Below are 22,601 nucleotides of genomic sequence, written 5' to 3'. Positions count from 1 at the left end.
TCGGTATATGGAATTGAATAATAAGTTACACCGATCGTACCTATATTTTTTGTAAATTGGGGCAAGAGAACGACGTTAAAAGTAAGCACGCCACCCCAGTACTTCCCCTACCGCACTATAAAATGAATAAGTTTAATCTTGTTTATTGAATACAAAATGCATAAGGTCAGGTAAGGTAAGGAAACAAAAATTCAATAATTATTCATTATACTGATTAGGTACCCGGATTTTATTGACAATACCATTCAAATTTTCTTGATGCGAACAATTACTGATTACGCACGGCGGGGCACGGCATGAGTACGCAACCAAGTATACGGTAATTTCTTCTTTAAACCTACATTTAAAAAAATCGTCGATATTAAACGTAAAGCTGCTAAAATTATCAAAATACAATAAATTCTCTGTAAGTTTTATGTTTTATCATTGCGAAAATCTGAATTTCAGTGCATTTCTGGGACATTAAAAAGTGCGTGCTCTTGTCCCCAATGACATTGCCTGGTCTTCGGTCCGCCATGTGGTATTGGAGTCATGAGTAAAATCAGCAAAACAAGTGGTTCGCCACTAGGCTCAGTTTGGTATTTGGCTTGATAGGACTTTTAATAATTTTACTGATTTAAACGACCCGTAGCAATATTAAGATTGAATGCAGGGTGCCTAGCCAACGTGCCGATCGTTTATACTCCGTAGCGAACGAAACTCAACTATCCCTATCGCACTAATTTGGAAGAGTGATGAAGACATATGACTACGCTACGCTGCGGAGCGTAAACGATTGGCATGTTGGCACCCAGGGGGGTTTATAATGAGTATTTTTATTAATAGATGTTTTTTAGTAGCGGGTGATTAAAACAAAATAATTCCGATTAAATTTTACTAGTCTATAATATATCATTTATACAGGTATAAATATTAACATTATAATACATAATTAACAAATAAAAATTCATAAATATACAGCCAAGTTTTTTCACTAAATAATTTAAACTTAAGCAATTAATTTCTACATGACTACAAGACGAAATCCTACAAATACTGCTTTAACCTCCTAAGGCTCACGGGTCCCAACTTACTTACTAAGTTCGACGAAATTTAAACCATGTTGAATTGAAAGAGAGCTGCTTTTGTTTTGTTTCGTTCAATTTTAAAACAAAAGAAAATGAACTCTATTTCCTACATTATAGGTTTATATTTCACTGGCAAATTTTGGACTTTTTTTCGTCTTCGCCCTTAGGAGGATAGGATCTACAACTTATTGGTGGTTGGCAAAAATGGCGCGGTGATTTTCTAGAGGGTAGCTTACGCGCTACGAGCGTAGCTGATAACATAGGTTTTCCAGTATGTAGCCAAAAGCGCCTGCGAACAGAGAACCCGCCTAGCGGGTCGCTGACAGTGAACGTGTTAGACGGTAGACCAACGGAATATACCTATAAACAACGGTAGATAATTAATGCAAAGCAGTATTTCCAAAAACTCGCCATAAAAATTATAGAGGCACTAAATACATTCTCGTAACTACCTCATGCAAAGGATAGGTATAATTCTACTAAAGCAGTCTATACAAAAGAATGCAAAAACAGGGCATTACAAGGAAATTATAAGGAAATGTGTTTTATCGAAAAATAGGTTTTTTTTTTCATAACGATATCTTCCTTTGAATGTTCCTTATAATACCCATTCATAAGTTTACATAAAAAACAAGGCTTAAAGGCTTCGACATTAAAGTTGCCTACAGAGCCCAGAATAGTAGTGTAATTATTTGATTTCCCTTCACGGGTTTATTTTCTACGCACATCGGTATGTGGATATGTACGTATGTAATAATTATATGAGTGTGGTAACAAAAGTTTTGAGGGATATTAGCTAAAAATTCCACAATACAAAATTTATTCGCGATAAAAAGCAGTTTTATTAACAAAATTAGGCAAGTGTCGTGGTGTGATTTGCCCAGGAAGAAATTAATATATTTAACATTTTTACGACGCGATAACCATACCGAACAATTGGCAGCATATAAAATTAGTAAAAGAGCCAAATGCACTATCCATGCTTGACGTTTATTGAATTTACTATCTAGTCTACTTGAGCAATGTACAATAATGACTGTGCGTGTTGGAAGGTCTGCTACCTTCTTCCCACCAAAAAAGAGTACGTAATGGCGGGATTCCGAGTACTGTGCGGCACAAGCATATTCAGTACAAAAAACTTGTGCCGCACAGTGCCGCAAACTGGTGGAATCCTGCCTTTATGAACGGAAACAGAGGTAACGAACTGAGCGGACCGGAGTAAAATACTTATGCACTTCCACTGAGAAAGAGTGTGTTTGCCTTTCACTGAAACAAACTTTGCGGAGCGAGCGAGGTGGGAAATGTGAGCGGAGTCCGTTCATAACCAGCGTAAAACACCGTGAGACATTTAACTGACTCAATCCGGTCGCTCGCGGCGTGTTGTGACTCTTATTTCCCTCCCTAAGAATGGAATCCCCTCTTTAGAACTAGTTTAGTCCTCTCAGCTCACTCTTGTTCAGTAGAAGCACTTCTATGCAGTTAGCCATTGCGAAAAGCCCGTACGGAATCCGTTTGACTCGCAGTGGAAGGCGGGTATTGTACTTGACAATGTCAAGTTGACATTGACAGTTCGCTCTAATAAACGGGGCTCCTAAGCGGAGGACCTACCGTGGATGTCCGAAAATTAAATTTTCGATAACTGCCTCGCTACGGGACAAGGGGGGCCCATTTCTCAAACGATATTAGTCTAACGAAATTAGTGTGTTGTCATGGCAACCCATACGATGTGATAGTTTGTGGACTAATAATATTAGTCAAATACCGTTCGAGAAATGAACCCAAGGTTGGCTCTGCTCTTTACAGTTTACGCATGCTCCCTATAGCACCAGGATTACATTACGAAGCGCACACTTAGTACGAGAAAAAAAACTCCTTTTACCGTTGGACGAGGGCAGCGCGCGATCGTTGGTTGAGCAGATACTTTTGGGGACCTATCACCAGCAGTAGACGTTCGGCTGATGTTAATGAAATATACCGTATATGAAATCACTAGTCTAGCCTACAAGAATAGTGCACGATGTCACCATTAGGGTAGCGCACGAAGGTGGTCTGGTTGCGGGAGCGATTTTTACACACGACACAGAGCACATATTGCAGTCGTTAATAAAGATTTTGCAGGGGGACCCATATCCAGCAGTTTACATCATCTAATGACTATGGCGTATACACTACTTCCAAGATTCACTTGTCTAGTCTACATGAATAATGCACGATGTCACCGGGGTAGCGCACGAAGGCAGTTTGGTTGCGGAAGCACTTCTTGCAAACGGAGCACACATTTTAGCCATTAATGGAGATCCCTGCCTTTAACCGCGCAGAAGACATCGGCTGCTGTAACATATACCGTAGTTCGATGGATTCACTTATCTAGCCTACATGAATAATGTACGATGTCACCGTTAGGGTAGCGCACGAAGGCGCTCTGGTTGCCGAAGCGCTTCTTACACACGGGGCACACGTTGTAGTCGTTGATTACCACGCTTTTTGACTCGTGGTACTGTTTTAACTCTTGGACCTGGAAAAAAATGAACAGTATTTTTTTTAGTTATAAATAAGATAAAACTAACTTGCACACCTACGCGTGTGAAGAATATAGTAACTGCGATATATATATTTTCGATCTAAACTTTAATACGATGTTATCTTATCTCGACATCATATCTCAATATCTGACAGAGTCCTTTAAGCTTGACAGCTGAGCTGAGCAGTAAGACTCGTAACATGAGGTTATGAATATTTTCTTATATAAGTGAATATGTATGACCCAACGCAAACTGTTCACTTAAAGCGACTGAGTATAGGCATCATTCAAAGGTATTGAATCAATACAAAAAAAAAAAACAATGTAATGAATACCTGTAAATGTTCCGCATAGAGCAATCCCTTGAGTACTTGCGTCCTGCGCTTGAGAGTCAGCTGGTTGTCCAGAGCGCTCTCTAGGAAGTACTTCAACCTGGCCAGCGGCACCGAGTCGGGAAGCACGGACAACGCCTGAGTACAAAATTTACATTTAGAACACGTATAACAAGCGGTAGGCTATGTGGGAATTTTGTGGTGGGGAAATTAACGGCAATGATAGCACTCAACGGAGCTTTTCGACGACCGGTCTGGCCTAGTGGGTAGTGACCCTGCCTACGAAGCCGATGGTCCCGGGTTCAAATCCTGGTAAGGGCATTTATTCGTGTGATGAGCATGGATATTTGTTCCTGAGTCATGGGTGTTTTCTATGTATTTAAGTATTTATAAATATTTATATATTATATATATCGTTGTCTAAGTACCCACAACACAAGCCTTATTGAGCTTACCGTGGGACTTAGTCAATTTGTGTCATAATGTCCTATAATATTTATTATTATTATTTATTTATTTATTTAACGGAGCTAATACGTGAATATTTTCGGGCACAGATTGTCATACTTTTTGGCAGCTATCAAGAGTCAAATAACTCGTTGTAACCAACGACAAACATACTTAATTGGAGATATCTTATTCGCGTAATGTATTAAGGCCTATCTCTGGTTATTGTTAGGACATTGCTTCGCTGCTGATTTTTTACGAATAGGATGTACTAACATTAATACTTCTCGTAACTGGCCATTAGTGGAACTTATATCTTTCCAACAAGGTTTATCAGCCAACCACTGGACGATGGTATGCGTACCAATTTTTCGTAAGAGCTATCGCAATAACAATAATAGTTCCAACGGCAACTAACCTTAATAGGAGATATCTTGTCCGCGTGATTCTTCAATATACTTAAAGACGTCTCTAGGTACGGTTCCGATATTTTCGGGTGTCCGGGTATGTTGGCCAGAGAGTTTTCTAAGGTTCATTAGTATTATGCTTATGTCGAGACTCTTTTCGAACGATTTATCGCAATATAACAGTACCAACTAACCTTGATAGGAGATAACTTGTCCGCGTGCTTCCAATATACTAAGAGCTGTCTCGATGTTCGGCTTCGAAGTTTTCGGGTGCCTGCTTTTGTTGGCGAGAGGGCCGGTGAGTGCGCTGCTCTGTTGAGGGTCCATTAGTATTCGAAGTAGCATGATATTGTCGCGACTCTTTTCAAAAGAGCTGTCGCAATATAACAGTACCAACTTGATAAGGGATATCTTCTCAGTGTGCTTCTTCAACAATAAGCAATATTCTAAGAGCTGTCTCGAGGTCCGGCTCCGAAGTTTTCAGGTGCGTGGGTAGGGCTAGTGGGCCTGGAAGAGCACTGCTCTGTTGAGGATCCATCAGGATTCGAAGTATCATGATGTTGTCGCGACTCTTTTCAAAAGAGCTGTTGCAATTTAATAGTACCAACTAACCTTGATAGGAGATATCTTGTCCGCGTGCTTCTCCAATATACTAAGAGCTGTCTCAAGGTCCGGTTCTGACGTTTTTGGGTGTCTGGGTATGTTGGCCAGAGGGCCTGTGAGCGCGCTGCTCTGTTGAGGGTTCATTAGTATTCGAAGTAGCATGATGTATATGTCGCGACTCTTTTCGTTGGAGCTGTCGCAGGTTTTCTCGCAGTACTGTATGGCTCGATCGACGTCACCTGAAATAATTGGAATTACATCCCACATCGACTTGTGTTAACTGTTTTAAATTGAATGACTGGTGTTAATCTTCAATCCAAATATTTTTTGGTTATTTATATTTTGCCCAAATCTTCTCGTTGAACCTTTCTATGGCACATAAAAACAAAAAAGACACGCGAATAAGGTAAAATAAAATGCTATAATGAAAGTCATAAGTAAACGTGTTAAGCAAAGAGTGATGTATGTTTCGTTTTTATTTATTAAATGAAAATCCAACGAGAAATCAGACTTACCTAAAATCTGTACATAAATAGCAAGGGCCTGTTCATGCCTGCCCAACTTCTCCAAAATGATTGCTCTCTCTTCAAACAAACTGTCAGATGGGAAATGCAATATTACTCTCTCCGGCGTATAATGTGAAGATTTCTCGAGGAAAGCCAACAATTTAGACTTTGTATGCTGCAGCTCCTCTTCAGTAATATTAGCCTTCTTATCCGTAATTTTTTCTCTATACATATTAATCAAAGCATCGTGGAATAGATTATTCGTATCGTTCCACGTATGTATCACATGTTCTAAATAAGGAACAACAAGGGATTTGTGTTCCCGTAGTAAGAAATCTAGAACTTTCGGTCGAGGCAGGTTTTCAACTTCGATTTTGTCTTCGATGAATATTTTTAAGCCTTCTTCGGGGTGGTCCCGAATAATCCAGTCGGAGAACTCGAAGATGAGGTTTATGTGTTCGGCACCTGCAAAAATTAACATAACAAATTCTATTTTTTATACACACAGATTACACACACATTTTTTCACGTAAATTCCAAATCAATAAAGCTAAAAACTAAATTAAATTAAAAGTAAAAAAAAAGAAAAAACCGGAAACCATTTATAATCCGTGCGGATTATAAATGGTGCCCAACTGTCAGAAACCCAAATAAAGTCTATGGTTTATGTTTATAAGGCATATCTAATGACACATATATATTTTTTTACGATTGCAGCGCCATCTGCATTAAGCTTTGCTTTGTCCTCATTTTGTAGACAACTACAAAATGCCGGCCAAATGCAATAGGAGGAGGTGCTGCGATGTTCTGCAGCCAGAGTGCAGCACTAGCACATATTGTAAACCATAGAGTAACTTATACATCCTATTAAACTTAAACAGGTTTTTGAGAAGGTTTCTCTATGACATTGATCCTTGATGACGGAACTTCCTCCGGAACGGATAATGAATTTTCGATGTTTGTGTGTCGCGGTAGGCCCTCAGTATGTGCTAGTGGAGCCCTCTACACAGTTTTGCGTAATATTCTCTATTCAGACGTGCACTTCGAGGGTTCCGTAAAATCATTTATATTATGTTTTTTTTTTTACTGACTCTCATTTGAGTGTTTTTATTATTTTATTATCACACTGAGTTTAAGGTTGTTACGTTTAAACATAATACAGGACAAGAAAAAGTAATAGGTACCTAGTTGCTGCAAGCACTTCTTGGTCATATTGTAGCCCTTTAAATTGGAGTCCGGCTGCTTGGCCTGCTCCTTCAATAACTGCAAAGCCTTCAGATGCTGGCCCTTAGTTTGGTACAGGATCACGAGATCCGTGTATTTCCCGTGCGCTGAGAGGATCTTTTCGGCTTCGTCTAGTCGGCAGTTGTTCAGGCGCAGGAGTGGCGCGATTAGGGCGTCGTTGATCTGGTCAAAACAGTGGGATTAGTTAATTTGTTATGCTAACGCTTAAGAGCTAAAAGATATAGTTTTATGAAAGAGGCAGTGAAACGCCTAATGCCCGTCATAGACGGAGCGATAATATAACAAAAGATATTTTATAGCAAGGCATCTTACGATATATTTTACGTACCATTTGACAGAGTCCACACATGAGGCTATAATACAGATATATTTTCGTATCTTATAGCAAGTGTTAGTGTAAAGAGGTTTGACTGGCAATCGACGCGAGCTTGACTTTTAATTTTAAATATGGAATGTTAGATTTTGAATATCTATGAAATCAAAATCTGAGCATTCACTCTTCGTCCAACTGTCTAATGGAAGTCATGTAAATATTATGGAACTGTGTCAAATAAACAATAAAAGAATGTTATGATATTCAAAAAGTTCCTTCTCATCATTTTAGTAGATCTCCAAGGACCTCCCAATAATCTTAAGATACCTTGCGATATACACGGTGCTACATGAGGAAACCGAAAGATTTTGACAGTGTATTACTGATCACATTTAGAGACTAAAATGTCATATAAACTTTTTTGGATTTAGCCTAGTTTCAGAGTTAATACCAATGTAAAAAAAACATCTTCTTATCGTAACTTAGTGCAAAACACCTTTTTGATCGCGATGATGCCATTATGGGGCGTAGTCTAAATATCCTTATTGATAGATGTCAAAAAGTGACAAGTAACCTTTGCAAGAATTAGTTTTTACAAAAAAAATCGTCAAAAAATATTTTCAGTGCCAGTTTTACCATAACATAAACTTTTTATGTAACTTTGTATGTTTTTAAAATTTGAAAAAAAAAAATTTTTTTTTTTTGCGAAATTGACTGAAACTCATATAACATTTTTTCCTTCTTTTGGCCTCAGAAGTACGTGGTTAAAATCTTTCGGGTTCCTCGTGAGCACCGTGTATAAGTCGATATATTACGATATATTTTGGTATATTTCGTCTCTCTCACAATGTAGGTACTCGCCAAGACGAGCAAAGCGAATCGCAAGGGCACTACCTACCTTTTCTCGAAGCGCTTCGTCGTGTTTTGAACCCTCATAACTTTGGTTCTTAGAGATATCTTATATAGTATAGCTAAGCACCAAACATGCCAATGATACCAAAATATATATCCCATCATAAACATTTTCATGTAAAATGTTGTCAAGAGGAAAAGAAAAAAGATATCAGCGAAACGGCCAAGTTACATATTTTGACTAAGGTGTAGAGTTTGTGAAGTTAGGGTTTGTAGAGTTAGAAACTTGGCTCTACGAGAGATCTGATAACTTTTTACAGTTTCGTTTTGGCAACATTTTACATTAAAATGTTTTTAATGGAATACATATTTTGGTAATTATTGGCGTGTTTGATGCTTAGCTATACTGTAAGATATCTGTCGTATCTTACAGTCTCAGTATATTAATATATAATATCGCTCTGTCTGTCACGGGCTTAAGATACACTTGTAAGTTTTACTTACGTAAGTAGGGACACAGCTATACCACAGAATAAGAGATGAATACCATTATCTCATGCTAACAAATAGCTTTTTCCCTACTTACAGCGTAAAAAGTCTAAGTTAGCGCTCTGATTAACGGTAGTCTAGAGACATGACATGATGGAAACATTTACTACAATTTGTTAGTGGTAAAAGTGTTTTAATTTGTTGTACCAACTGATTCACAATTATAAACGTGTCATGTAGTTTTATGTGTAGTACTTTTGAATATGAATTTCAAAAAAGGTAAAGTTAAAGCAATCACACAGTTCAGCAAACACTGCTACTTTAATACTAACCTGCAAATAACACTTCAAAAGCGTAATATCAATCAGTTCCAACTGCTGCTGCACATTCCTCTGTCCCGCCTCGTTCTGGGAACCACTCGCTTCGCTCGCGCTACTCTTCCTCGACCTCAACTCCAACAAGTACTTTACTAAAGCGTTCAATGCATTTTCTAAATCTTCCCCTTTTAGTTTCCCATTTTTCCCGCTAGAGCCCGGTTTGTTGTCTAATTCTGGGAATAATTTTATGACGTCGGCGGGATCGGTGTTCAGTTTACCGAATTCGTTCATAGCCTGAGCATATTTCTTGTTGTCGAATAGCTCTAGGGCGTAGAGCATTTGAATGGAGTGTATCTTTTGACGTTTATCTTCCTCTGGGCAGTCGTTCAAACTCTGTAAGAAATAAAGTTTTTATTAAATATTGGCTGGGGTGTGCTAGTTTTTCTTTGTACGGAAGTTTTAATGTTGGCATTTTCAGTGCGTAATAACCAGATAAAATAATTAATTTGTCTGTAATGTATTTTAAGTTTAAATTTAATGTGTATGGGTATTTTTGCCTGAAATAAACATATTGATTGATTTAAAATTGCGGTGAGATATAAACATTATTCACTACTAGTGGATGTGCTACAACGGAAAAAATGCTACTTTGCCGCATACATATCTACATCGACGATTTTTGGTACACAGGTACTTTAGACCAAAACATTTCATTTTTCCGCTAGTTCCTAAAAATCCCCCCTTAGGAGGTTTTTTCCGTTGTAGCACATCCACTTTACCAAAATATAGTACAGATTCTTGGCTTCTTATACGGTTCTATTAAATAGGTATAGTTCCTACAAAATAGGAAATGTGGAAACAAGTCTTCTTTTGCTTCTCGTTATGACCGTTTACAAGTTCTTTCGTCGCTTCTACCTCTTGCCTTTGTACACATACTCCACTTACAGAAGGTCAGTAGAACAGAAAGGAACAAAACTCTTCCTTTGTGTCTGAGCGAAAGGTAGGTTTTCGAATGCGACAGTTCTTGTCCTATGACAGTCTTCCTAAGCAAATATTTTATATGGCGGTGTTCTCCACATTAGCGCTACCTATTTTGTAAAACGACGGTTGAAACTACAAACGAATGCTATAACACTTACACGAATCAACAATTCAAGTGTCCCCTTTCTGTTCCGGATAGCACGAGCAGTTTTTAATTTTTGCATCATTTTTCTTACTAATTTGTCGCAGTGATATCAAGAAATTATAACTAAACACTGCGGTAACAAGGTTTAATAGGACTAAATTCATCAAATAATAATTACAATATTTAAAAACCTGATAGGAAATGGAATGGACTTTCAGGAATAAACAACTTCGAATAAAAATCTTAAACGACTCGATTCCACGAAAGTTTAAGCCTTAACAAGAACTGTATGTTTAAATACATTCACAATACAAAAGCTGATAAAATTATTCAAATGTCTGTAAACGAACATGTACCACCGACATGTGAAAAGAAACTGCGATAGCTAAAAGGATAAAATAAATAAAATATACCACTAGCATGGTGGTGTATCACACCAGGAAAGATATTTAAAGAATAATAAAACACAAGGATAAATGTTAAACTATTTAATGGGATGTGTATATTATTATTTCAGTTATGACTGCATTTTGCAACAAACCTTGCTTTTGCACCTTTGGACCGTAACGATTGTTTAGTAGGCAATACTAAACCTTATTGTAATGCATGAATGTTTATTTTAAGCTGCACAGTTGCGGTTTGGTTTAAGTAGCTACTATAAAAATTGAATTTCCTGTTTGTTTTTCTACAATAATACCAATTTTGACCCCTCGAAAAGAACTTAAAGTGGGAGGTGCTTCTAAAGAACTCGCTTCACTTGGTGAAAAAGCGTTTTGACGAATTTTGACAGGTGCATTTCCCTTCCGAAGACACAAAAATGATGCACATTAAGATATAGTCAATAAGTAGCTAAAGTAGGGACGCTAAGTACGAAGAATTTCGAACAATCACCCGCCTGTCCCTACCTCTTTTCCACGCGCACAATTATCTTGCTGTCCTGCCGTTGATGCCGGAGGTCAATTTCACTGAGCGAGCGGGACAGCAATATAATTATGCGCGTGCGATACAGATATGCATAGGCTGGTCAATGTACGACATTCTTCGTGCTTAGCGTCCTTACTTTGTTAAGCTAGTACATCTACTCACCGTCAAGGTGATGGCAATTTGGAACTGTTTGTCTTTGAGGAGCTGCTGTATTTGTTTATTGATGTCCACGGAGCTTAGACACCACACTTGCCCTACCGAGGCAGCAAACACCAGGCCTCGGTTACATCTGGAACAGCATACGAGGATTCTTAGTAGCATTGTGAAAACAAGATAACTTCCTAACGCCCAGAAGCGCAAGAAACAAACCTAAAACTAGCCAGTGAAATTTTAACCTATAGTGTAGGAAATAGAGTTAATTTGGGTTAGGTTTCAAATTGAACGAATCAAAACAAACGCAACTCTATTAATATTGAAAATGGTTTAATTTCATGGAACTTAATGTATAGGTATGGGCACGAGTATTGAAGTCACGCACACAAAAGCAAAATCATGTAATGACTGCGAGATTTTCATATCGATAAAGTTGAACCGCCAATAGCAAGATAAACCAAAAAGTTTCTTCAAGGTTCTTTGCTTACGATGTACGTAAGCGTACGATGTTAAGCTAAAAATAGCTTAACATCGTACGCTTAAGTCCTCAGAGTATTGTCGGGGAATCTTGACTGCCCATTAACTAAATACTGGGTCAAGTGGCCATCGGCAGGGCCAAATAGGATGAGGCCGCCACCAACAGCGGGCCAATTTGCCGTGTTTCTCCTTCTAACTTAGTTGTTAAGTCAAAATTGTTACTAACATTCTAGGGATCATTGTCTGCATTTTTTTTAAGTCACATTCACTCATTCATTAATTTGAATACTGTTTTTGCGATTAGCTGTGTGTAATCAATCACCTCAACTTTCCTGCGATACTTATACTATAGGTAGCCTTACGAGGTTAAAGCATTTGTTTATTTTTTTAAAAGTTATGCCAGAAAGACACTAATGATCTGTGTATGATGAATATTAGATGATTTTTTCTCACTCAAACATCCCAAGCCGGAAAAGTCATCTGATATTTGTTCTATCATAAGTGTGCGCTTGAAAATTGTTAGAAGTTTAGCATGCCAAATACGAATATGACGACAGTTAATTTAATATTAAACGATAATTGGTTTTTTTTTCATCTCTGGCACCTTACTATACTTGCCGCAAAACTAACGGGCGACTGAGATCATAATACTATCTCCTTTACCCTTGTTAAGACCAACCAAATGTGAAAGAGATGGCATTATGACCGGACTCGCCACTTGGTTTTACGGCAAGTATAGTGAAAACTCATACAGTAGCATAAATTTATTTTTAATTATTTGGGACGGATGTTAAAATAATCCTATGTTCTGCAAGTAAACGTGCTTTTAAATACTTAATGACAGTAAAAAGAATTTTAGAAAAAAGATACTTCCCCCCTTCCCCCCTAGAATTTTTATATTTTATTAGGAAGATATATGGACTTAGGTACCCCATATTCATAAAACTTATCAAGCCATATCGTATGGCACAATATGGCACGTGATCAATTTTTACGGCTTTAACAAATTCGAAGAAGAGTTCGAAATTCAAAAAACGCACAAGGAATTTGGACTTTACTGCATTTGTTTGTTACGCGGTATTGCTATCCTCGACGATATGTCAAAATGACACATAAAGAGAAGGGATTATAGATAATTGAGGCGTTTTTTAGTTCGTTTGCATATTAAAGAAGTAATTTATATTCACCTGTACATCAGTCTCGCTTTGTTAAGTTCAGGCAGTGTTTGCACGAACAGGGCGGGCTCCACCGTCTGCACCACCACGTTGTCGTCCTGCATCAGCCCGAGAAGGTACGGTTCGTCCCACACTACAAACAAAACGTGTAAATATCACTTGTACGACATATCAAGAGATCGTCACGGCGTCAAATAAATAATATAATATATAGTCTTCGCGTATACTCCGATCTCAGAAATGAATGTCATCTTCCTCGCGTTGTCCCGGCATTTTGCCACGGGAGCCTAGGGTCCGCTTGCAACTAATCCCAAGAATTGGTGTAGGCACTAGTTAATACGAAAGCGACCGCCATCTGACCTTTCAACCCAGAGTGTAAACTAGGTATTATTGGGATTAGTCAGATTTCCTCACGATGTTTTCCTTCATCGAAAAGCGACTGGTAAATATCAAATGATATTTCGTAGATAAGTTCTGAGCCGGGGTTTAAACTTGCAAGTCGCAGATGCTCTTACCGCTAATAAATATTGAGATAAAGGGTCAAAAATTTCTATACACATATATTTAAGACTGTACAGTCGTCATCACATACATCTGAGCAAAGCATCTATTATCAAGACAGTAAAGGGCATGTTCAGATATTTTTGAGTACCTTGGCCGCTCCGATATATCTGATGGTGACCATACATAAGTTTCTGTGAAGTAATCAATTTTAGGGTTCCGTACCCAAATAGTAAAACGGGCAATGCTGTCCGTCTGTCACCAGGCTGTATTTCATGAACCGTGATTTTTGTTGCCGCTATATCAACAAATACTAAAAATTACGGAACCCTTGATGGGCGAGTCCTACTCGCACTTGTCCGATTATTGGAAATAGTTGACTGCAAAATACAATGAGCTTATATTTTCCACTGTACTTTGTTTGTAGTACTCATGAAGAGTTGTAACGGGCCTAAACTTGGCGGGGATGTATTGTTCTCTATACTGCCATAATACGGGATTCACCGGAGTTACGTCAGTATGCAAAAATTCAGTTCAAACATAGGGAGCTTCTGAAAACTGTGTTGTAAACAGGTTTATTGCTTCTTTTTTAAAATGATAAAGGCGGCAAATGAGCAAACGAATCGCCCGATGGTAATCTATAACCGTCGCTCATGGACACCTGCAACATCAGCGTGCGTAGACAAAATGCCAATAGTTCACGCTCCGCAGCGTAGCGTAGATAATGTATTAAATTAATCTCTCTATCACCCTTCTATATTAGTGCAACAGAGACAGTTTCAATCACTACGATTGGCATCTTGTCAGGGGTGTAGCTACCGCCGTATCTGCCGTATCAATTATACGGGGCCCCCGGGCCACGGGGGCCCCCAACGTGCGTTTTTGTGAAAAATCTTTACCCTTCCTAAGGGCCCCCAAACAAATTTTTATACGGGGCCCCGCCAAGGCACGCGACGCCACTGCATCTTGTCTCACACCCACCCAGAGGGGTTGCAAGTGCGTTGCCGGCCTTTAAAATCAGAGTATGATGGTCGTATCAATCCGGAAATACCGCAGGCGACAGTCACTGCTCTGCACATGCACTGTTAATGCTAATTAAAGTAGTCAATAACACCATAAATGTATATAAAAACTTTAAAGGTAAGTACAATAAATTCCTCAGTTCTTACCAAGAGCAATAGGCGCTGACTGCCACTTAACAGTGTTCCTTATTTCTATCTCCTTAGCTTCTTCAACTAAAACTGAGGTAAGGTCACGACCCAACAGGAAGCAAGTTTCTGAGTACTTTGCTATGGTGGGCTCTAGGGACCTAGAGCTGCTGGTCGGGAACAGTTCTTTGGGGTTCCCTGATGAGAGCTGAAAGTAAATGATAAAGATACAGATAGTTTATTTTTCTAGTAGGCATATTACAATGGGCTTACGAACGTCATATAAAGCTACGCCGGCTCTACCCCTACACCTCTGAAGATTTAAATCCCTCCTAAATTCTAGGAGTGTATCTCAGTATTGGACCGGCAAGAAACTCGGTGGGACACACCTTTTCAAAACATTACACCTTATAACTAACATGCATTAAATAAAAAAATACAATTTAAATTCTCATACAACTAAAAAAAAAACATTCATAACATACAGTAGGTATTTTCTTACAGAAATTTGATGCACTAGATTGCTAATGCAGACAATATCATTGTCAAATTGAACATTATTGGCTATACAAATAACTATTCGTTTGTATTGGCAAATAGGATAATCTATTGATTTACAATATACAATTTTTAGTTGGAAAGACCTTCATAGGGCAATAATTCTCGAATTTGTATACGTACGTCGCTCAGACACAGCTATAAAGGAAGAGCTTCACTCCTTCTGCACTACCGACCTTCTGTAAATGGAGTATGTGTACATACGCCAGAGTTAGAAAGAACGAAAGAGTATGTTGACGGTATTACCTGATAGACGGTCTTCTCCACATTGACCTTAATTGGAGTTGCTTAACTTCAAACTCAGATAACCAATACCTTCATAGGAAATATCTACACTATTACCTTTTTTAATACCAAAATTTGACTGTTGGATTTATCCGAGCTATGAAAGGTAATGTACTCGTAAAAAAATAATTTCTCTATCATAAAATAGAGGTAACCATGAGGTGCAGCTCCCTAAAGTATGATGCAGAAGTATTTGTTCAATTCTAATTAATTGTACTGCTATATAGATTATATACTAAATAAATACTTACATCATACAATGTATATTCTGATTTGAAACCAACACATAAATATTGTTGGCCCCACGCCAAAACCTTTGGCACGTCAGGAATATTGAAGTCAAACAAATGCTGTTTGAATTCTCTATTCTTCCCGTAAAACAATTGCAGCTTCCTTCGCACGGCGACGCAAAGACGGACCACGGAATTTGATTCACCGGTCATGGAGGTTTGAGACTGTAAATAATAAAAAAAATGTTTGGAAGTTTAATAGTTTTACTTGTAAGCATATTAATAGTATTAAAGATAAAGCACAATAAAAAAGCATCATCACCATGTCTTGCTAAATTGCTATAGGTCTGACATATTATTATTATGCCACTTGTACATTCACAGAAATAAATTACAACTTAGGTGGGTAATATTACTTGTCGTGTCTTTCATGATGACGCGCAGATTTGTCAAATATAACATGACAATACGAGTCAAGCCTTGCGTCTTTGTGAATGACACAATCTATAAAATTGTAGACTACACTTTTTTATGACACTCAGAATGACAAGCTCGTTTGAACCTGATAGGAGAAAAATATGACTCAGGCAGGTATTTTTCAAACTATGTTTCCTTGAAGTTAGTGAAAAACAATACAAAAAATATGACTCGGGCAGGTTTTATTCCTTTCAAATTATGTTTCCTGGAAGTTACTGAAGAATGATACAAAAACCCTTATATAGCTAAAATCACTGACACTGCAAATTAAAACGCTCAGTTAAACATTGTAAAATTAATTTGTAGATTCAATGTATTAGAAGCTAAACAGTTGTTATGATTTTCTTGCAACTTTACCTTATTGTCAATAGCAAATAGGGATGCCCCTTTTGTTTGTGAAAATGTTTTCAGAAGTGGGAAATTCACACCTTTAATATCATGTGTCGTTAGTATGTTATCAGTGAGACACAATAGAAGGTTATCTCCTGAAAGCACAAGAAAATTATAAAAATAAAATTATTGTTTAGACTACTGTTTGACCACCAACAACAAAGGAACTAGCAATAAACTTATTTTCTCTCACAAAAAATAGAATACAAAAGATAGCTATGTACTACTTTCGAATGTTGGACATATGAAATCCACTCATTTTTCTTTGAAAATAGTTTTCTACCATAAGTGGAGGATTTTGGAGGGGTAGCTATCATATAAAAGTATCAAACCCCCCAAAAGCATCAGTTCTTTGACAAATAAAATTAGGGTAGGCTAAAGGTTCAAGCCCCTACCAAACCAAAATCCAGGATCCACCACTGTCGACTATGTTATAACCTCATAAGACCCAGGCCAATTCAGATTCAGATTTATTTATTACACAACATATGATTGCATTACAAATTACATTCATAATAATTTATATGAATTTATGAACATTTAAATTTGGAACTTTCTTCTATTTCTATAAGAGTTTAAAACTTACTTGTACAAGAATGCAGAGACTTAAGAGATTAAAATGAACAAAATTGCTATGTAACATAATCTCTAATACATAAGAAATCCTCTTCTTCTCACCTGGGATGACTTCAATCTGCTGAATAGGTTTTTTGCTAAAATTCTTACAGTACTGTAAGAGTTGGAGCTCATATTTCTGATTCCCATTAGTGGTTGACAATGAATACATCATCAGGTGGCCCTGCCGGGTCCCCAGTATTAGGTGGCCATCTAGAAATAAAATAAATAAATAAATATTTTATGACATTCTTACACAGATTCACTAAGTCCCACGGTAAACTCAAGAAGGCTTGTGTTGTGATATACATAATATGCAAATACTTAAATTCAGAGAAAACTCTCATGACTCAGGAGCAAATATCTATGCTCAACACACAAATAAACTTCATAAGCAGGGTCACTAGATCACTACTCCCTAGGCCAGTCAGTCGTCGGATCTATGAAATGTTCCAAAATGGATAAAAAGAGTAAATTGCCATTACAGGACAACTTTGTGTTAACCATCTAATTTATGATATAACAGGATTGCTCACAAGATTACTATTTTATCACAAGTGTAGACTGTATACGAACTATTATTGAATATATAAAATTTATTGTTGGCATCATAAAATATTTCATATCATATTTTGTACTCTCTGCTGGGCTAAGATGGTTGGCTCTTTATCATTTGTCACCATGCTTGTCACGTTCTAACAAGTATTTAAGCGCGAAAGTGACGGACATAGTGACAAGTGATAAAAGTGGAACCATGATGCCGCCGCAGAAGTGTAAAAAATATTCAGTAAGCATTTGAGTATTAGGGTGAATCAATACAATTAATACATCAAGATTTTCTTACCATATGCTGCAATAGCTTCTATTTGGACCGTAAGATTAAGAAGGTGGGACACTTCATACGCCTCGTGCATGTTTGTATGAAGAATTTTCACGAAATTAATAATTGCTGACACGGTACGCCTCCAAAACTATTGCATCGATAGGGTTGTTTCATAACATGTCAAAGTATATTACGACTAAGGGGCAATATGAATACAAGTAAATTAGCATGCAATATATCTGCTATTAAATACTAAACTAAATAAAAGATATTTATCAACATTTCTGTATTGTTGATATTTTAAATAGCATTTGTACCATTTGACAATGACATTTTGTTTTTTTTTTTTTAACAAGATTTAAAGTCATTTCATTTCACATCATTTTGACGGATTGCTTGTATCATAAACAAACAAAGCGCGTATTAAATACCCTCTACACTATCGGACACATGTACAACCTGTCAGAAATCGCATTTGTTCCGTGTATACACTACCTTTTTTTATAAATATTGTTTCAGGCCTTCACACACCTTAGGTAACTGACGACAGGGATACACCTAAAGTATAGCTGCTTCTTTGTCGTTATTTACTGAATTGAGTAAGGTGTGTGAAGCGCTTAACCCTTCCAGAATGAGATGGATGTATGCAGAAACTTGGCAGAAACCACACGAAAATGCTCCCTTAGGTTTGTCTATGGTTTTCAAACGTAGACGGGAAACGCGCGCAAAAGGTACGTTATATTTTTATTTATTTATTCAAATTACTTAAAAATTCGTCGTAGGCCCACAATACTCAACAATAAGTTTGACTGTGGGGTTGTCAGTCTCTAGATAATGTAAAATGTAACTAAAATAACTTCTAGTAGGTCATTAATTACGTGTGATTTTTTTTTAACATTGATTTAAATTTAGTCTTATTATCGTTATGGCTTCAGGCAAACTAATAGGTATGTATGGAATTCTTTTCCTAAGGGTTCTATCCCCGTAGTAGTTATTAATTCTAGGAACTAACTAACTAGTGTGGTTCCTGGTGGCCCTTATCGTAAAATGGGGGTCATGAGGTGCATCGTCCCAACTTACCCAGTAGTGCTCGTTTTCATTGCCTCGTAGCTCACTCATGATACGTTTATATTTGCATATCTTTCCGCGTCAAACGATTTGGTAACCGGCAATTGTTTTGACAATCAGTAACACTTCGTTATCAAAATTTTTAATTATATTTTAATGTTAAGGAAAGAGGTATACCTAAGGGATGATTATTGCTAAAATAAAAAAAACATATATACTATTCATTTAATATTTACTTTTATAATTATGTTATTTTCATTCATAACTAACAACGATATGGGTGTTATGATGTATTCAATTTCAGTTAAACAAATTTAAAACAAAATACAAATTTCACTCACTATTAAATTTAATATTACAGTAATAGTAATAATAAAAAGTCCTTTTACTTTAAATAATTTATAAGTCATAACCCCATTTCGAACTATGTGTATATACGGAAATTCTCATAAAGGTAGTAAATGTGCACGCAAAACGTGAGAGTGAGAATTCAGTGGGATAAAGTTCAATAAACATCATTTTCATACATTCAGGTCACTAGTATGTCTTAATCTTTTTACACAGAGGGTCTTTAGAAGCAACGTCGATTACAAAATCCATATTAGATAGACTTAATAAAAATATGCGTATCTAAACTACTTCCCCGAGTCCGCAGCGGTGCCGGCAGTCGCAGGCTGCGGGGGCCCGGTACTGGGCGGCAGACGCCCGGTACTGAGCGGCAGACGCCCGGTACTGGGCGGCAGACGCCCGGTACTGGGCGGCAGACGCCCGGTACTGAGCGGCAGACACCCGGTACTGGGCGGCAGACACCCGGTACTGGGCGGCAGACACCCGGTACTAGGCGGCAGACGCCCGGCAGCAGGCCCGGTCGGCCTACGCCCACCCGATAACCGATAAACGGCACTCAGAGTCATACCACAAAGATAATTATAATATATTTACAAGACATATAAAGGTGTCAGCAAATCAATAGCCTTATTGACGACAACTAAGCTCCACTAGGTGTGATTTCAAATCGATGCGCCGCGCGCTCACCGAATGGCGATGATACATCCCTTAAGATACAATAATTTTACAGCTAATTAAAAGTCATCGCGTTTCAGGGTTCAAAGGTAAAACAAGGATTTTGGAAGTACGAGGCAGTGCATGCTAAAAAGAAAAACAAATCTAGCAAATACATTTCATTACATGTAAAAGATAAAATCATCGCGAAGTATATGTAACGATACGTTACTTTCACAATTTTTTGACTATTTATAACGTCGAGATTGCGACGAATATACACTTGTTAAGCTTTAAAACTTTCGATCAACTGTAATCATTACTAGGACGTGAGTCGTGACCGTGCTACTAACGGATAGGTTATAACATTACGTAGGCTGTTTAGGTGTCCGAGCTACCTATCACATCACCCGAATACACAAATACAACAATTATATCGTTAATGACATATCCATATTTAAAGAAAATGGAAAATTAATGAGACAACCTTTCTCACGAAGCAATATCTTAGAAGAGAAGGGAAAGTATTCCGATGAAGAACGCTATAATTTTAACCTACATTGCATAAGTTCCAAATGCCTCTATTCGTAAGTCGGCGCGCATTCGCGACTAAGCCGATGGCCGCGCGCTGAGACTACGTATTCCACGAATAAAGATTCCGATAGTCTACGTTAAAGGTTTACTACCTTTACCTAAATTTTTTTTATGCCCAATTGAAGTGCAAAACGAAATTAGTTCGCATACGTACTTAAAAACTATGACAATGAAAATAGCTTTATTTATACACCGTTTCATAAATGACTACTAATAACCATAGTGTTTTCAATGACAATTTTTTTATATAATAGAAATATCATTTATTGAATATAGAATACAATATTATCGAAAAAACTATGTCGTTACATTAGGACATCGACAGTGCTATTAAATAGATTACATTTATCCAGCTTTGGATAAGACTTAATAAGGTACACCGCAATAAAAAAAGGTTATTACATATAGAAGTTGCCCGAAAAAATCTATAATGTAGTAAATCTAAAAAAAATTATATTCTCTGAATTGTTTATACAACTACAATATTCCGAGTTATCATTAAACATTATAAATTATCTCGAGAGATCAGTTTATGCTAGTTATAAAAATTTACAAGTATGCTCCCTATGAATGCGAAAAATGTACCATCTGCTAAGTTTCATCGTTGAAATAACACTAGGCATACGCTTCGTAAGTTTTATGAGTTAGTGATACGTTCCAACAATAAATACACTAATGCACTACAGAATATGTCTGCCCTACTGATTACACGGCCAAGCAAGGTTACGCTCGTAATAGTGTCGCTGTCGGACCGGCGGCGGCCCCGATCCCGTGACGGTAGTACAAGAAACGAACAAAACACGGCTCCAGATGATCATCTGTCGTTTATCCGGTAAATATTACTTTCCAACTCAACATTTAAGGTATGTACACAAAGAGACAATTTGAGCTTACAAAAGTACAAAGTAATCACATCGCGACGGTTTAGAATCTACAGCGGATTTACCCTTCTCACCGACTACGACAGCTCAAGCTTTATCGACAACCACACTACAGTATCACACGATAACTCGCCGAAAACACCTATTATGCATAAAATTTATCCCCGACGGCCAATAAAAAGGACTATCTCTAGTTAGCATACGAATGACTCTCAATCTAAATTCCGTATCGGAGAGGTTCGCTCGGCTCCGGCCGACGGCACCGCGTCGAGCGGCGCCGCCCCCGCCGCCGCCGCCTACGAGGCGCCCGGCGAGCCGCCGCTCGGCCCGCTCGCGGCCGCGCTCTCGCCTGCAACAACAATCAATCACTTATAGACAAACACATCGTCAATGATACTGATAAAACGGTGCTCCCAGAAAAATCCACCGCCCTGTTTCCGGACGCTTTTGTTGTAGTGGTGAATTTCTCCGGCCGAACGGCGCTATCCGGAGTAGAAACAATTCCTTCACAAGGCAGAAACGGGCATGTGACACCCTTAAATAGCACCATCCATAGACTACGTTACTTGTTAGTCTCCAGGCTCCTATGGCCAAAATCGAGAATAAAACTATCCAAACATTGGATTTAGCAAGGAGCCAGTACCAGGGCCTCATGAGTTACAAGGTGTTGAACAGCCGGCCGCGGTGAGTATCGCGGCTGCTCACGTACCTCAGCTTTTGGTTTGTTTATCTATATGACTCTACTAGTTTAAAGTATATTTTACAGTACATATGGGGCTACTTTATAGCACTAGTGCGAGAAGTAGCATATTACGTTACTGTGTCGAACATTTAAAGGGCCATATGTACTGTAAAACGTTGTACGATACATGTGCGAATAGGTAATTCGCAACTCGTGTCGATTTAAAACACTCCCTTCGGTCGTGTTTTAATTTATCGCCACTCGTTTCGAATTTCCTATTTTTCGCACTTGTATCGTAATGTACTATTTTGTTGAAGAGTAGAAAAAGTACTTCATTATAGTATTCTATACAATCGTGATATATTATAATAGAGAGCTTTTCAGGCGAGTACC

General features: G+C 37.9%; 2 protein-coding genes across 13 annotated transcripts in view; both read right to left on the bottom strand.

Moving 5' to 3' along the window:
- Nucleotides 1-860: 860 nt before the first annotated feature.
- On the bottom strand, nt 861-18,318 carry LOC133525688 (vam6/Vps39-like protein). The gene is made up of 13 exons (XM_061862033.1): nt 18,003-18,318; nt 17,222-17,371; nt 16,511-16,638; nt 15,698-15,901; nt 14,625-14,811; nt 12,967-13,087; nt 11,312-11,438; nt 9,115-9,492; nt 7,068-7,290; nt 5,893-6,348; nt 5,387-5,616; nt 3,924-4,058; nt 861-3,582 (listed from the first exon to the last, which is right to left on the bottom strand). The coding sequence occupies exons 1-13, from the start codon at nt 18,070-18,072 to the stop codon at nt 3,427-3,429; spliced, it is 2,565 nt and encodes an 854-aa protein (XP_061718017.1). The 5' UTR covers nt 18,073-18,318; the 3' UTR covers nt 861-3,426.
- A 944-nt stretch (nt 18,319-19,262) lies between these two features.
- The window catches only part of LOC133525683 (glycogen synthase kinase-3 beta), a 45,210-nt gene continuing 41,871 nt past the window's right edge, over nt 19,263-22,601 (bottom strand). For all 12 annotated transcript variants that reach the window (XM_061862017.1, XM_061862018.1, XM_061862019.1 and 9 more), the window contains one exon: nt 19,263-21,875. The gene's annotated coding sequence lies outside the window, so the exon portion shown is untranslated. The remainder of the gene's footprint in view (nt 21,876-22,601) is intronic.

This window comes from Cydia pomonella, chromosome 15 (genome assembly GCF_033807575.1).
Source record: "Cydia pomonella isolate Wapato2018A chromosome 15, ilCydPomo1, whole genome shotgun sequence".
Classification (NCBI taxonomy): Eukaryota; Metazoa; Arthropoda; class Insecta; order Lepidoptera; family Tortricidae; genus Cydia; species Cydia pomonella.
The sequence above is the reverse complement of the archived record's forward strand: the minus strand, read 5'-3'. Positions and strand labels throughout refer to the sequence as shown.